The 17,536-nt window shown below is 41.1% G+C and overlaps 1 protein-coding gene across 1 annotated transcript in view; it reads left to right on the plus strand.

Annotated features, from left to right (window-relative positions):
- LOC311006101 (protein jagged-2-like) overlaps positions 1-15,066 on the plus strand; it is a 65,518-nt gene extending 50,452 nt beyond the window's left edge. Inside the window, exons 19-26 of the mRNA XM_083998773.1 lie at positions 30-57; positions 2,535-2,620; positions 3,047-3,160; positions 3,870-3,985; positions 4,616-4,912; positions 7,318-7,449; positions 11,408-11,567; positions 12,701-15,066. Of these exons, the coding sequence (XP_083854899.1) occupies positions 30-57; positions 2,535-2,620; positions 3,047-3,160; positions 3,870-3,985; positions 4,616-4,912; positions 7,318-7,449; positions 11,408-11,567; positions 12,701-13,209 (1,442 nt within the window). The 3' untranslated portion in view covers positions 13,210-15,066. The remainder of the gene's footprint in view (positions 1-29; positions 58-2,534; positions 2,621-3,046; positions 3,161-3,869; positions 3,986-4,615; positions 4,913-7,317; positions 7,450-11,407; positions 11,568-12,700) is intronic.
- Positions 15,067-17,536: the final 2,470 nt, after the last annotated feature.

Raw genomic sequence — 17,536 nt, forward strand, 5'->3', positions numbered from 1 at the left:
ATCGACCTCCTCCCTTTTTGTTTCTTCAGATGTTGACGACTGTAACCCTCATCCATGGTAAGGCTCTTAACTTTATACCTTCAGTTCAAAACCGCTTCGTTTCTTGTTCCCTCCAGTTTTTCCTTTACGTGTTGATGAAGGTTCAAACAGCCGAGTTTCACCCGATGACACTTCATCAATTGATCGATTGTTGTTGGGGTTTTTTATCTGATCCTGGGAGCTGATTTCACTCGGTGGTCTGGACTCGAGCCCTGAATCCAACATCCCAGCTGTGTGTTTTTTCTTTTTTCTTTTTTTTTTTTTTAGTTTTTTTTTTATCTCTGTCGGGAGCGATGGCTTTGATCTTCGGCCTCACTCTCATTAATTTAAAAAACGTCAGCTGTGAAATTTGCATCTAAACCTGAGTCACTCTGGACTCGGTCCAACCGGAGCTGAGCTGTTTCGACCTGAGAATCCTCAGGTTTCCCACAGACTCTCTCACACACACACACTTCCCACGCTGCACCGTGGATCAGGAGTGTGTGGGAACATATATGGATATGCGTATGTGTGTGTCAGTGTGTGTGAGAATTCACTCTTTTATTCTCATAAACTTCTGTTGGTCGAACAAAATTAGTTTAAGGTGAGACACTACAGGCAAAAACAACATGCACTGATCAATTTTGAGATTTTTTCTTCCTTAACATGTATTCTCTCAGAAAAGTCAAAAGAAATGGTAGAAAATCCACATTAAGGTTTTTATTTTACTTCATTTTGTCTCTTTTTTCTCTAAATTCACCAAAAGTTAGTCTGACCCATGTGATCTCAGGTATCATTGTAAAGCTCCCTCTCTCCTGAACAATGATGTAGGCTCCAAAAATGGTAATCTCCTCCATATCCGCAACCAATCGGAAAAGTACGATTTACATTAACAATCTATGGAATTTTACAGTGCAAGTCTTTAAAGGCCGTTTTCTCAAAATGAGTTTTTCAGACTCAGACTCTGAAATCTCCACTTCAGCAGCACTTACAGACACCAAACCTTCCAGTTTGATCCCTTTCTATATTCTGAAGGTTTTTCCAGAGGGAATTGTAGATATATCATTCATAGCCTGATTTATACAACGTTTTATTCCTAAAAACATGGAGAAATTTGATTTTTTTAGGGCTGGTGACAGTATTTTCTCATTTACAGAGTGATAAAAAGAGATATCCAAAATCCTCCTCTGTAAAAACTTCTGACTCTAATATGTCAACAACATAAAACAAGAATTTTGAAAGCAGCTTTATCCATCTTTCAGATTTCGGTTCTGGAAATATATGCAAATTAGCGCATATTTCATCAGATATTGCCTCATTTACACATTTAAACATAAAAATTGACAAAACTTGTAATACAAAAAATATTTGTCTTAATGTGAGTGATAAACATGGGAAGTTTCATGGTGATATCTGTTAGTTTTAATTTGTACCCTATTCACCTGTAGTGTCTGCCCTTAAAGACTCTTAAAAAACACTGGACAAAAGCCCCCCCACCCCTCCCCTCCACTCCCCTCCCCTTCTTCCTCCCCCCTCCTCACCCTCCTCTACAATGACTGACAGGTGGATTAGTGAAGGAGGGAGGGGAGGGGGAGAGTGTGAAGAGTGGAGGTGTTGGTGTAGTGGTGGTGGTGGGGGGGGGTGTGGGGGCTCAGTATGTGGTCAGCAGGGATTTACATATGAAGTCTGGACATTGATCAGGGATCAGCTCCAGTCTGCTGAACCTCGATGGCTCTAACACTTACCCATAATGCCTTGCAGACACAGCTGGAGCGGCTGCAGCCGTAGTTTGGAGTTAGAAATAAAAACCTCTGCTCATATATTAGTCTCCAGTTTCCTTCCTCATATTGTTCCTCGGAAGTTTCTTCTGATGAGTCACCTTCCCTTTAAATTTTTTTTTTTTTTTTTTTTTTTTTTTTACATTTTTTAAAATATATTTAGTTTCAGTTGTAATAAAGTATAATATTTACACAGAAACAGGAAGTTCTGTCGGTGAATTTGTGACATTGAAACTTCCCCTTTGAGTTCAAATAACAGACTCTTTCTAAAGAAATTATCACAAAGATGACGATGACAGTCTGCTGCAGATACTCAAGATGTGGTTTAAGTGTCTTATATTCATATATATCACTTATATATGAGGAAAAACAAACAGAAAGCAACTAAAACACAATAATAGACAATTCATATACAGCAAAATGTTTCATAACTTAGTTTTAAGCTCAGTGAAGACAGAGAAGAACAGTGAAAGACCTTTTGTCCATTAGCAATATCATCATTATCATTTTATTTAAGTGTCCATCATCAGTTCTATTCATGCATCTATTTCTAAGTAAATCTCTTTCAACCTGCACGATGTGAAGTTTTCAAATCTGCATCAACAATAGACGTCAAGTCATGTGGAGGAATTTCACATATACTATGTCTCTTTGCACTGAAAGAAACTGAGAAAGGGATTTTTATTTCTATCTCTTTCTTGACTCTTTTTGTTTTTCTCTTTTTCTCCTCCTCTGCAGTTACAACGGAGGGATCTGCGTCGACGGCGTGAACTGGTTTCGCTGCGAATGCGCCCCGGGATTCGCCGGACCGGACTGTCGCATCAGTGAGTCCCTGGGAACCGGAGGAGAGGGGGAGGAGGAGGAGGAGAGGGGGAGGAGGAGGAGGCGTGTGGGGGGGTCAAAGGTCAAAGGCCGCGGACCCGGGGGAGTATGAGCCGATTGTTTCAGGGCGACAGATTAGGAAGACGGTCTTAACCTCTGAGGCTGTGGAGCCGTCAGACGGGTCAGTGCGCTCTCCCGCGGCATTCTGGGAGAAATCTCCTGAGAAAAAAGTCCCGAGCGTCGTCGTCCAGTTGAAGAGAGACTCAAACCAAACGGGGCGAACGCCTTTTGTGCACGTAGAGAGAAGGAGATAGATATTTAAATCAAACACTCAGAGCTCAGAGAGAGATCCTGATCCTTTCAAAATAAAATCCCAGTTGCCGACTCTTGTCTTACTTTTTGTCCTGTGGTTGTGTTTTGTCTCTCAGACATCGACGAGTGTCAGTCGTCTCCGTGCGCCGAGGGTTCCACCTGCATGGACGAGATCAACGGCTACCGCTGCGTCTGCCCGCCGGGACACGCCGGAGCTCGCTGCCAGGAGTGTGAGTGTTGTTTTTTATTCACGCACAGATAGAAATATAATATACAAAATATATCAAATAAATGGAGTGGAATTATTTTAAAATCTTGTGAAATAGGAATTTGTGAATTAAATAAAATGTTTTATTGTATTTTGTATGATGTATGACTTAGGCTTTTCTTTCCATTGACCGTATAGGATAGGATACACCTTTATCTAATGTATTGCACCTGACCTGGGGCCTCATTTATCATTGTGGATACATCTTTTTTTACACCCTTTTTTCCCCCGTTTTGTGCGTACACACTTTTCTCCGCCAAATTTGGGATCTATCAAGCCAAAACCTGGCGGGAAAAAGTGCATACTGTACATTTACACCCACTCTGACCATGGCGTACCGGGATTTACACCCTTTTTGATAAATGAGGCCCCTGGTCTTTTTAGATGTTGAAAGTGTGTTTCTGTATTGTCTATATGTTGTCTATTGTCTATTTGTGTGTCATTTCATCTATCACCCTTGTATAGTAGTTTGTGCTCTGTGTTTTCTGTGCATTTTGTATATGTTATAGTATGTTGTTGGGACTGCAGATGGAAATTAGCAGCGAGCTAAATCTGGTGCAACCATCTCTTCATTTTCTGCAAATGTCATTGCACACCGTCCCTTAATAAATGAAATAAACTAAACTAAAATGGATCTGCAGCTTCACATCCGTCTCCTCTTCTCTCCTCAGTCATCGGGCTCGGGAAGCCGTGTCGTCATGCCGACCTGCAGTTTCCTCATGGCAGCCGTTGGGAGGAGGAGTGTAACAGCTGCCAGTGTGTGAACGGACATGTGCACTGCTCCAAGGTGACGCTTCGTTCTAACCTAGAAACATCTTTTTTTTCTCTTTTTTTTCACCTTTATTTAATCTCGAGAATCATTATGATTATCGAGCCCTCATTTTCAATCAGTCAGATACAGTATTTATATAAAGTTAAAGAAGAAATCTTACCAAGTGTATTTGTCTTATTTCTAGTCAAAATGTCATTTCTAGTCAAAACAAATCTCATTATACTCAAAATAAGACTTGTCACATTAAAAATGAACTTGTTTTTAGACACTTTTTACTTCTTTCAAGCAGATTTTTCACTTAAAATAAGTAGAAAAATCTGATAGTGGAGCAAGTTTTTCTTCTTTATTACAACCACAAAAAACTTTCTTTCACTGGCAGATTTTTCTACTTATTTCATGTGAAAATTTGTTTGAAACAAGTAAAAATGATCCAAAAACAAGTACATTTTTAGGTGATGAGTCTTATTTTATGTGGAAAGAGATTAGTTTTGACTAGAAATTAGACATTTTGACAAGAAATAAGACTAATATTCTAACTCAAGATTTTGAGTTTTTGCAGTGCAGTGCAGTTGATCTAAAAACATAAAAACATGAAGCAGTAAATCCTAAACCCTCTCCTTCCTCCTCTTCTTCTTCCTCCTGCAGGTGAGGTGCGGTCGGCGGCCATGTCTCCTCCAGAAGGCTCTTCCTCCTCCTCCTCCTCTTCCTCCTCTCCTTCCTGCCCCCGCGGACCCCGCTGCTCCGTCCTCCTGCCCCGGCGGTCACGAGTGCGTGGAGCATCAGTTCCTCACCTGCTTCTCGCCACCGTGCCACCGGTGGGGCGTGTGCTCGACGCCGGACCCGCCCACTCCGCTGCACACGCAGTGCGAGCCCAACAGCGGTTACCTAGACAACAGCTGCGCCCGCATCACGCTCATCTTCAAAAAGGACAAAGTGCCGCAGGTGAGGGGACGGTTTTTATTTCACGTTTCTGACATTTTATCCACCACTTTATTTTCCCATGATCCATTGCGTCACACCACAACGGAAGTCGGTTTTAGTAGCATTCTAGCGAGCGGCTAACTGGTAGCGTTAGCGGCTAACTGGTAGCGTTAGCGGCTAACTGGTAGCGCTAGCCACCGGTGTAGGTAGCCTACCAAATGTGGGTGCTCCGGGCTGCCAAAAACGTTTTGACTAAATCTGATGTTTGTTAAGTCTATAAAACGAATTATTGAACAAACATTACTATTTCTGTGTGCAAGTTTTTGTAATTAGTCATGGTTGTCGTAGTTGTTAGCTTTGCTGCCGCTGACAGCTAACAGCAGCAGCAAACTAACATCACGTCAGCTGTCAAAACCCTCCCGTTGTCGGACACGACATGAAACTACTCCAGTTAGCTCAGTCATGTTGTAACTCAGATATCCGCTGGAAAAAATATGTTTTCATGGACCGTTTATTGAGTCACTTAAAGTTAAACAGGTAGCTAACCGTTAGCCCTGCCAATTTACGCTAACCATGACTAATTACAAAAACGTGCACACAGAAATATGTTTGTCCATTCATTGGTTTTATAGACTTTACAAAGCTCAGTCATGTTGTAACTAGGATATCCGCTGGAAAAAATATTTTTTTCATGGGCCGTTCATTGAGTTATTGTTTATTGACACTGCTAACGGCTAACAGCTAACGGTTAGCCCAGCTAATCTAAAATGTTTGGTCAACAATTCGTTTTATAGACTTCATAAACATCAGAGAAGTCGCATCGGTGATATAGTGACGTGAAAATGTTACATAAAGCTAAAAACTCGTCCGTATTGTAAAATTACATGATGATTATAAATAAAGTCATCACGGCCAATGTCTATCAACCAGTCTATGCTATCAACAATACAGTAACGGTGGAATGGAGTGACATCCAGCGTCATTCTCCGGAAAGTGGTGGATACAACACAAAAAAAAAAAATAATGATATTGGGAGAAATGAATGAGTGAGAACAGGATCAATGTGTTTGACAGTTTTTTAATTTAACTTCTCCTCCAGCAATAAAAAGAAAAAAAAAGAAAAAGGAGAAAGGAGAAAGGAAATTTAAAAGAGGGGAAAAAAGTCTGAAATGGCAGCAGCTATAAAAACTGATGGGTGGCACAGTTGATGCTGCGTTCAACACATCAACTCCTGTGGTTTCAGCCGTCAATATCAAAGGAGGACTTTTAATTTGAAGGGTGTAGCGCTGTCGTAAATTAAAGCGACAGACGTTTTTTTTCTCCGACAGCGAGTTTATGTATATGTGTGTGTGTGTGTTTAAGTCTCAGTGGGAGAAAAAGTTTTAAAAAATCAACCCAGAGAGGAAAAAAAAACTCTTTTTTTTTCTTTTTCTTCCAGTCGTTGAGTTATTTTTCATCCCTGTTGACGCGTCGTGTCATAACAAAACATTTGAAATCATTTTATTCCCACCCTGTGTTGTTAACGTTTGATAATTGTTGAAATTATCGAATGTTAACAATCCGGCGTGGGAGGAAAATGATCTCAGATGTCCTGCACCACACACACACATACACACAAACAGACACACACACACACACACACACACACACACACACACACACACACACACACACACACACACACACACACACACACACACACACACACACACACACACACACACACACACAGCAGTCGGTTTTATTCTATGATATATCGCCTTGTTGCCCAACTTCTTCTCCTTCATAAAAACAGTGACATTAGGAAGATTTGAGTTTATTCTTCTCTCCCATGAATCATAGAGGAAAGAAAACAAGTGAATAAATTTGTGTCTTTAAAAAAAATAAAACTCCTGGTAAGTTTTTATACAGAAGTATAAAAAAAAAAGGTGGTTACACTTTATAATAAGTTCACACTATTAAGCATTAGTTAAGCATTAATAAGTAATGAATTCTTCATTTATAACACATGAATACTCATTAGTATGTAGTTTATAAACACACACAATGTTTTACTCATCATTGATAAGCACTAACTGTATTTATAAACTACATACGTACATATTGATGTGTTATAAATGAAGAATTCAGTATTTATTAATGCTTAATAACAAAAAGTCGTATTTTGATGGTTTTACTTTAACTTTAGAGTTGATATGTTGCTGTTATTTACAGTTTTATGGCGTCACAGATTAAGTTTAATTCATTCTGATTGGCTGACAAGGAAAAATTACTGTAGGAAGTGATTATACTAATGTGTTGTGTTGTGTCTTTGTGTGTGTGTGTGTGTGTGTGTGTGTGTGTGTGTGTGTGTGTGTGTGTGTGTGTGTGTGTGTGTGTGTGTGTGTGTGTGTGTGTGTGTGTGTGTGTGTGTGTGTGTGTCTCAGGGCACCACTGTGGAGAACATCTGCTCGGAGCTCAGGTACCTCCCCGTGACTCAGACGCTGGCCGACGAGCGAGCGCTGCTCATCCTCTGCGACCTGTCCTACTCCAACAGTGACGCCGTGGAGGTTGCCATGGTGATTACGACACATAAACATGACCACACACTTGCACACACCTGTCCACACCTGCCCCACACCCCCCTACTCCCTTTGATACACATTACAGGATGGTTGGTCATTCATACCGTTTAAAGTCCCCCTAAAGAGGCATTTTAAAATTTTGTAAAAATGCTCTGCTATGACTTTTTCTTTGATTAAAATTACTTTCCCACAAAAAAGTTGTTTAAAAAAGCTCCCAAATAGGCTAAAAACAGGTCTACTATGTCTCCCTCATTGAAAAATCCAGATTATATGAATATTCATGAGTATGCAAATGCATCATGACTCGTGTCTTTCGTGACGCATGAAAACTGACTCCAATTTGAAAAATTTAATCCAGTTTTTTCAGACTCTGGTTTTGAAACTGCATTTTCAAGTCTAAAATGCTCAGTTATGGCGCCGTGGATTAGCAATTTTGCTCCTGAAATGCCTTGTAGCAGAGCCCACACACTAAATTGACATTTTAATCATTTCAAAAAGGGCATTTTTGGTTTAGTGGGTCTTTAACTTCTCTCAACGGGACATATTTTATTTTATTTTGACGGTCTCGTTCTCCTTCCTGTCAGCGAGGATAAGACGGTTCAATCGCTGGCCAATCAGAGAGGCCGTAACACACACGATCTAAACCACTTTATTAGGAGATAAAGATGAGATGTAGGTGAACTGACAGCGAATGCATCACAGCAACAGGAGCTGCTCCCTCTCTCCCTCCTTTCTCTTTCTCTCTCTTTCCTTCTTCCACTTTATTAAGTCGCACTTAATTCATCACTGCAAATCGTTTCCAGAGGATCCAGTAAAACCTGAACCTCCTTCTTCGTCTTCTTTTTCTTTTTCTATTCTCTGTTTCCTCTCTCGCTGCTTTGATAGAGAAACAAGAAAAAAATAATAAAAAAGGGAAAGAAGAACGAGGAGGGAGAGGCGTTTGAAGCTTCAACATCTGGATGAGATTTAGCTTTTCTCAGGGAGCACCTTGCTGATCTCTGTCTCCTCTTCTTGTTTCTCTTTCTCCTCCTTTACTTCTCTCCTCCTCCACTTTCTTCTCCTTCGCCCTTTTCTTTTCTTTGTTGCCGTCTCTCTTCCTCTTTTTTTTTGCTCTCTTTTCTCTCTCCTCCCTCTCTCTCTTCTCTCTTCTCTCTCTCGCTCCCGGCCACCCAGACTCGGGGGAAATCAGTCACTTTGGGGCTTTAAGCTCTTAATGGAGAGGATTAGCTCTTGTTCCTCTGATGTTTGCAGCCTTGTTTTGAGCAGCAGATACAGGAAGAGGAGTGGAGCAGGCCGACGTCCACCCAAACCCCACAACAAGGCTCCGAAAGGAAACCTCACTCCCACTCGCTGTCGACTCGTGTTGCACACAAATGTCAGCGTTGGTTTCAGAGAGAGAGTGGGTGAAAAACCTCCATCGTGCGAGCTGAGAGCTGAGAGCTGAGCGCAATCGGCCCTCGAGTCGCCTCCATTGACTCTGGGTGTGGTGGAGGTGGAGGGGCGCTCAGCCGATGCTGAGACGAGTTTGTTGGAGGAAAAATGAAGAAATTGTTTAAAACCAGGAGAGAGGAGAGAGCGTTTTCCCAAAATAACTTAAAAAAATCAATATTGAATATTCAAAACCTTCAATATCTCATTTCTACGGTGGCCCTGAGGGCTCAACTCACTGCAGCTTCAGAAAAGACACAAACGTGCTAGCCTCGCGTCACCGGGCTCTTCAGAGAGGTGAAGAGAAATCACCAAATTCACCAAAGTAAAAGTGTTCACCAACATATACAAAACTTATAAAATAGACATTAACTTGTAATACAATAGAAGTAAAATGTTAACTTAATGGCTCGGGGACTTTCTTGTAAATTATATTCCTTAAATTAAAGAGTTTCACCGCATTTTATTGGCTTGGTGCTTTTATTTTGACGGAAAGGCCTGTCTCTCTCGCCCTGGATCCAGTTGCTTACCAAAACAGCGAGTCAACGGCCCCAGACTACAAACGTGCTAAAGCTCCCACTACAACAGGAAGTGTTTCCGGGGACACAAAAAAGCGACTCATCTGACGCTGCTGCTGCCCAATGACACGGTGTCGCCACACGGCCGCCATCTTGGCTCAGACAACCAGAACTTGCTCAGTTTTTGACCCATTTTCAAACAGTTTGGTTTGTTACGAACATCAGAAGTTTATGATACTGCACACTTAAAATCACCAGTTTTTATTCATTTACTTTTATATGAAAGTAACATTATAGTAGCATTATGCAAATAATTAAAGTAATAGCTATATAGCCTACGGACAAAATTGCATAGAGTTTTGAATAGTTTTTTTTAGTGCAGATGACTGGATCACCCATCTACTGCAGCCAGAGTCAGAGCAAGTTGCCCGACCCAATATGGCCGCCTGTGAGTTAGCTACGTCGGCTCGTAGTCCAATCCACCCCCTTGTTTGATCACATGGACTGTTAGCTTAGCATTAGCCTTTAGCCTGGTCCCTCACTTTATTCCGTCCTCCAGAAACACTTCTGTTGTGTTGGGAGTTTTTTTTTTTGTCAAACTAATGAAGTTGGTTTCTGGATTTGATTTGAGCCTTCAGGGCCACTGTAGATTCCTAAAGTCCTTCACATTCTTACACCAGTACAGTATCTGTGCTCTTTCAGTGCTTAGTGAACAAAATAAGTTTGAGTTAATGTTGATTTAACACAAACAGCTGCAAAGATTTTAAAGTTTTATGCAAAACAAAATAAAAACGCATGATTCAAATCCGTCAAAAATGAATCAGATGCATCAACAAACAACAAATAGTGACTTTTAAAACACGATAATTAGTTATTAAGATGATGATGGTGATGAGGTTGAAGAATGTAGCCGAGCATCTGTTGCTGGTGGTGTGATGTGAGCTGTCAATCATCCTGGGGGGCGGGTTTAGAGGAGTGTGTGTGTGTGTGTGTGAATGAGCACAGCTGGACTCTGCTCTATTGTTTGTCCTAATTGAACCGAACAGCAGCTAACACACACACACACACACACACACACACTCACACACACAGCTAATCCCCCTCCTCACCCCCTCCCCTCCTCGCTCTCCCCCTCAGCACCTTATGAGGTAATTAACTCCACCCTCTATGGTCTCAGCAGGGGGGAGGGGGGGGCAGCCTGCCAGATGTTAGGAGGAGAATCTCTTTTATTCTGACAGATGAATGTGTGTTTTGTTGCGTAGCCTCCAGCGACTCTCAGATCGTTTGTTGAGTTGTCAGACTCTTCAGCGTCTGAGCCTCCACTGTGGATCTTTGTTTAAAGAGCACAAAGAGAAAGAGTTCAGGCCTCCAAATCAACTTTCAGTCTGTTTTTTGAAAAGTCCCTTAAAAAAAAAAAAGAAAGAAAGAAAAACAGCTGATGCAGGTGAAGTCAGAGGTCGCCTGAGAAACAAACCTCATTACACATCGTTTCCTTTTGGTTTTATTCATCTTCTCATCAGAGCTCATGAACAATTTTACTTTTTTTAATCACCATGATGTTAAATCTTAGTTCTCCAGTTTGTTTCCTTTCATGCAACAGCTTTAAGTTTCTACCTCAGTTGAGGGGAAATTAAACCTTAGAATAAAGTGAAGTGTTAAAGTGAAGTTTTACACTTTAACACTTTACTTTATTCTAAGGTTAGAATAAAGTAAAGTGAATGCTAATTGAGATTGAGATTAAGGTGTTTAATGAAAATAGCTTCTTGTGTCTTGAACGCAACACCAAGAAGCGTGAATACATGTTCCTTCTCTCATTAACACAACATGACACATGACATGACGAAAACATGACAGTAGTGAGACGTTCACTGTCTCCTGTAACTTCGAGCTCCAACCACCAATGTAAATAAAACAAACGGTTCATTTTCAAATGTTCAAATGTGAAATTCAGTGTGAAGCCAAACCACTCACTTCCTGTTTCCCTTTCTCTCTCTCTGTCTCTTCAGTCCTTTGAGCAGGACGGGCGATCGAAGGACAGCGACCGCGGACAGATCCAGAAAGCGGCCAGCGCCATCATCAGCGCTCTGTCCAAACGCCACAACAGCACCGTCATGCTCGCCGTGGTGGAGGTCAAAGTGGAGACGCTGGTCAAATCTGCTCCTGCAGGTGAGTTAGACTGAGCCTCGCTGGGTTTTTATCAAAGATGGTTTAGAAAAACCAAGACGCTCCACTACGAGTCAGTTTCCTGTCTCAGTGTCCCGTGGGTTTCTCCGTGACTCCGCCCCTTTTAGGAGACCAGCAGCCCATGACTCCGCCCCTTTTAGGGGACAAGCAGCAGCAGCAGATCTTGAGTCTATTGAGCTCAGATTATGGTCGATTCTTTGGCTTTATAGTCACTGAAGGAGATATAAATTATAATATTACTAATTTTTCACAAGACGCATCTCTTCTGAACATTTTGACACAAAATTGTCAAATTTTAGGCAAATCAGGAGAAAATGAACTTTGTTTCAGACCTGTCTCTGTCTCAACAACACACTGTCGCCAGGTCTGGCACAGATCTCTTAGGCAACGTCAAACAAACATTCGCCAACGGCCACGTTAATTATTTTAATCATTTTCATCATGCTAAATATGACTGTTAGCTGTGTAAATATTTAATGTTAGCTCACTTTCCTCTACCTACAACTTTTATAAATCCACACACACGTTCACCACGCCCACTTTAGGAGACAGGAAGTGTAGCTAGCTGGGATATCTCGATAGTTATAGAGTATCTTTGATTATATTGAGTGTAAATGGAGGATTATTATTAGTAGTAATTTATTCAATCTTTTACATACACACATACCCTAACCCTAACCTTCCATAATACCATCATTAGTTCAACTAGTTCATAAATAGATCGAAAAGGTGCAGGCTGAAGCTATCCTGCTTAAAAATGCCTACCCTTCATTATTTCAGTAAAACCATTAGAGCTCTTCATGGTTTCAGAGTCATAGAAAGAAACAGGTATCCAATAATTAACAAATGAAGTAAAATAAATGAATAATTAAACAGTATTACAGTTGCAATCAATCCTGTTTATAGCTATCTATTATACTATGTTTTAATCTATTTTTAAATTGTGTTATGTTTTTGCTTTGTTTGAGATCCTCTGTCAAGCTATTCCACAGTTTTACTCCTGCCACAGAGATGCACATGGTTTTTAATGCAGTATTTACTCTTGGTTGTTAAGTTTCCCCCTTAGCTCATTGACGTTTAACTTCTGACTCTGACCCCCCCCCCCCCCCATTCAGGCTACTTGGTCCCGGTCCTGTGCGTGGTCTTCAGCGTCCTGTGGATCTTCTGCATCGTCGTGTGCGTGTGGTGGACGCGCAAGAGGAAGAAAGAGCGCGAGAGAGCGGCTCGGTCCGAGGACAGGACGGTCAACAACAAGCTGGAGCCGCTGCGCAGCAACGCGCTGAAGGACAACCGGGACAAAGACATTCAGTACGAATGCAAGAAACTGATGGGCCCCTCGGACCTGCGGAGCTGCGACGGGGCCGAGGGCGACGAGGACGTGGAGCAGGAGGGGGGGGAGCAGGAGGAGGACGAGGAGAGGGACAAGTGTCCGCCTCAGAAGTGCTCCCTACCGGGGGCGCAGGACAGGGGGATGATGGGAAAGGGAGGAGCGGTCGTCATCTGCACGACGCGCAGCGGCCCGGTGAAGGCCCCGCACCGGACGGCGTACAGCCCCAAGGACAACCGGTGTAAAAACCTGAACGCCGCCAAGCTCAGCGAGGACATGAAAGACCATTACGTGTGAACGCAAAGAGAGAGAGAGAAAGAGAGAAAAAACTGCAACGTCTTCAACGTCACTGACTCTTCAACTCTTAAAAAAAAAGAAAAAGAAAAAAAAAAAAGCACCAAAAGTGAAGATTACAGATGCTTTAATATTTTTTTTTTGTTTGTTACACTTTATTTAACTTGGAGGCAAAAAAAACACAGAAAACAACCAAAAGAGAGAGAGAGAATAAAAAAAAAGATGGAGGATAAACATCAGTCGGATCGTAACACTGTTTGGAATCAAGAAGAGTTTTGTCTTTTCACTTCCTGTCGATGAACTCTCGTTGTTCTGCTTCACGGGGACGGACAGATGGACAGATGGACGGATGGACGGACGCTTCTTCCTGTCGTCTCTGCTGTCGGCTGCGTCGGCTTCCTGTCTGCCTTAGCCCACAGCCGCGGGCCTTTTCTACTTTTTAGTCTTTTTTTAAATACAGAAAAAAAAAACATTATCAAAAAAAAAAAAAAAGTTTTCTATTGGTTTCAGTTGTTTGGAAGCTCAGAGTCGACTGTTTGACCCCACGGCATGATGACAAGTTGTTGTTTACATTCATAAAAACAAAAAAAAACATCTTTTCCATTCTGTGCTGAGGCTTAAAGGCTTATTTGACGCCCTTTCAAAAATAATTGTCACAACTTCCTGTGAGTCCACATGATGGTTTTTCAGTATTTGGTAGAAAAGTGCCTTCAGCCCCTGATCGCTCTCCTCCTCCTCCTCCTCTTTATGAGACTTTATGCAGATTTTAAATCCATATAAAGGGAAAGATGTCCTGGTAACAACTCTTCACACCACAATAAAAGTTATTTTCTTTGTGATGTACATATGTAAATATGAACAAATGGCTGTGTATATTTGAGTTTAGTAACTTAAGTGACGCTTTGTATCATAGTTATTCTAAATAAGATTGTTTTGTGGTTGTTTTTTCTTTTCTTTTTTTTTAATGATGTCATTCCGTTTATTAGTGTCTGTCGACACTTTGACAGGTTTTATACAGATTTTTTTCGGACTGTGTCCAGAGTCTCGCTGAGTCGTGAGCGTCGGTTTAAAGACAAAGAAAACGGATCGTGCTCATTTTGTCTTGATGTGTCGTGGTTGTTTGTTTGTTGCAGCTGTTGAGACGTCTGAATAGGAACCTCCTCTATAAAACACTCAAACCCCAAACTACAGCCACATGCACGTCCACGTCTAATAATGGTCAAAACCATTTCATTTTTTCTTTAATTTTCATGTTAAATCTTGAGTTGACTATCCCAGAACTGGGTTAGAAATCCACTGTGGATCTTCTCCTGGTCTGTGTTTCATGTTGCATCCTGCACAGACCTGATGTGTCAGTAGATGTGAAGAAGAGGAACATCCTTGCAGCATCATTGGTCGTCATCGACCTCCTGCTGGGATGTTCCTGCTTTACTTTCTGTTGCAACACATTTGTACACATCGAGACGTTGAATCTAGCCTCTGACTGAAAATTCATGCCTCTGGTTCCAGGTCCAGATTCTATTTTCATTTCTCCTTTTAATTTAATTTAATTTAATTCAGTTTATTTGATAGGGACAATGCAGGTTAACATAGTGACACTTCCACAAGTCAATGTGACTGATGTTCTGCATACAGAGAGTATAGCTAATGCTTAATAATAACTTGAGCTCCCTGATTCACTCCTGTTACTTTCTACAGAGTCACACATTGATGCTTCTTTTTTCACCGTCAACATTTTTACATTCCCTCCGGCTGATTCAGTGGCACATAGTGATAAATTATTCATGGAATATTAAGGAGGAAACTGGAATCCTGTACAGACTGTTCTGTTTTTTATTTTTTTTTATTTTACTTACTTACTTTAAAGGGACAACGAGGAGTTTTGGAAAAGCGAAGTGTTTTCACACTACATTTATGAGCCTCTGCGCACCGTGAAATTCTTTGACCGGCGCAAGACAGACTCATGTTTTCATTCATCAAGAATTAAAGTCAGAGGTTCGAAGACGATCACATACCGTCGTAGTCCCGACCATAAACGGTGATTCGGCGGCGTTATTCTCATGACTCGCCACGAAACCGAAAGTACAGAAACGCTGGTCGGCTCGCCCAGCATTTCCACCACCACTAATAATAACAAAATAACGATAAGAGACAAAACGATATATTTATCGAAAATGGGCCCATTAACAAGTGGTAACGTAGATTCATCCACATTAACGTGAGACTTTTTTATTACCAAATAGAAACTCCACGTTGTCCCTTTAAATAAATAAGAAATATGGCTACATTTTACAATTCTCACTTCCCATCTCTGTGAAAGTTCAGGTTAGTTCAGAATCCAAGCAGCAACAGAGGGAGATGAGCAGCAGCAGCAGCTCCTGATCCAGCACTGATGTATCTGACTGATGTTTCCAGAACACACTGACGGGTCACAGGGTCCAAATTAAACAGGTTCAAGTCCCAGCTGCCGGTGTCTCCTCCACCTGTGGACGCTGCACAGAGCAGCAGGAGGTAGAAACCACCACCAGTCCACCGCCTGCTGAAGTGCCCTTTAGCAAAGACACAGAGTCCCCGTCATAGACTAAGGGTTGTGTGGTGTGAATGGGAAACTCTGTGTAGTGAATGAGTTTGTCTCCTGTTTTTTTTTTTTGTTCGTTTTTGTCGTTGTTTTCAGCCTGTTTTGGCCCCGCCCCTCCTCGTGTATCTATCCTGGTCTAATGAAGGGAACAAGTTGTTTTTGTCGTTGATGTTGCTGACTGTCGTGGTTGTTGTCCAGTGTTTGTAAAGAGTCTGTTTCTGCACTAAGAACACACAGGAAGAGAGAAACGTTGAGCATTACCTCCACAGCCGTAGTGAGAAAAAAAGAAAAAGAAAAAAGAATAAATACAAAGTCAAATATTGTCACTCTCTGTGGATGAACTTTATGTTTTCAATATTTTATGTTTTTTTTTTTGTTAATGATGCTGATGCAAATCATGAAAAAAAATCCAAAATTCATTATTCTGTCAGTAAATTTTACATTGTGTTAGTCCCAGAGACGGGGCTGAATGTGCAGAACATTGTAATTATTTTGTACAAAATTTGGTAAAAGTCTTGGTTTGTTAGTGGAATTTTTTGTTTGTTCTTAGAACAATCCTATTATTTATTAAAGTATTTTATACCAAATTTCTGCTGCTTTTGTCTCTTTTTGTCTTTTTTATCTTCAGATGTTGAGAAACTTTATTATCACACACCATCACAACTCCTCTCTTAGTTACTGTACTGTTGCTACGCTGCACCCTTCAAACATTCTAGAACTCCACTCACTTTCCAGTTCCGGAACCTTCACCTCTTCATTCTAGAACTTTACTCTCCTCACGTTCTAGAACAGGGATGTCAAACTCAGTTTAGTTCAGGGGCCCACAAATAGCACAATTTAATCTCAAGTGGGCCGCACCAGTAAAATAATAGCATAATAACCTTTAAATATATTTTAAAAAATTGAAAATGTCCTCTGTTTTAGTACATTAATAAGATGTTTACAGTTACTGAACTATCGTTTTACAAAACATATTATGAACCACCTGAAATTTCTTGATAAAAATATGTGCAATTTCAAATTTTCACACTTGACAAATTCATCCTGAGGGCCAGATTGGCCCCTCTGCAGGGCTGGTTCTGGTCCATGGGCCGCATGTTTGATACCCCTGTTCTAGAACGTCACTTCAAACCCCTCTTTGTTCCAGGCTTTGTCAGTTTCTCACTGATAATATGTCGACAAGTGAACGGGAGTTGTAGTGTTTTTAGTGTATTTGCTGTGCTTTAAATAGCTAATGGAGTAATATAGGCTTCTGTCACTTTAAAACCAGCGCGATGGCGAATATCGCGAGAACACTAGACGTGATACACCCGCGAATTGTAGTGCCGTGAAGCTAGCATAGCTACTGCTAAAGGTGTGTGACTTTCACCTGTCTGTGTGTGTCCAACACAGAGAGAAGAGTTACAGTATCTCTGTTAGCTCAGCTACACTCTCATCTTATGACTTTGCTGCTGTGTGACGACTGACGGCCGGGGATTTAGCTGTTTTGTCGAGTGTGTGCTTGCTGTCTCCACCGCTTTTTTGGCAAATCTGGTACCAGGTAATTGTTTATTTTACTGAACTGTGGTTTTGTGCTGAGGTGAGTGAGTTTCATAATTTCATGTTAAAAATGTATAAAAAAGTTCATTTTAGATCATTTGCAAGAACATCTTTTGCTAATGAATTTATATGTTCCAGCTATTTCATGATATTTACTGGAAGATGGTTGTATTGTAATGTGGCTGTGTGAGTGTGTTTACCTTTGTTTATACT

This window comes from Trachurus trachurus (genome assembly GCF_905171665.1).
Source record: "Trachurus trachurus genome assembly, chromosome: 22".
NCBI lineage: Eukaryota > Metazoa > Chordata > Actinopteri > Carangiformes > Carangidae > Trachurus > Trachurus trachurus.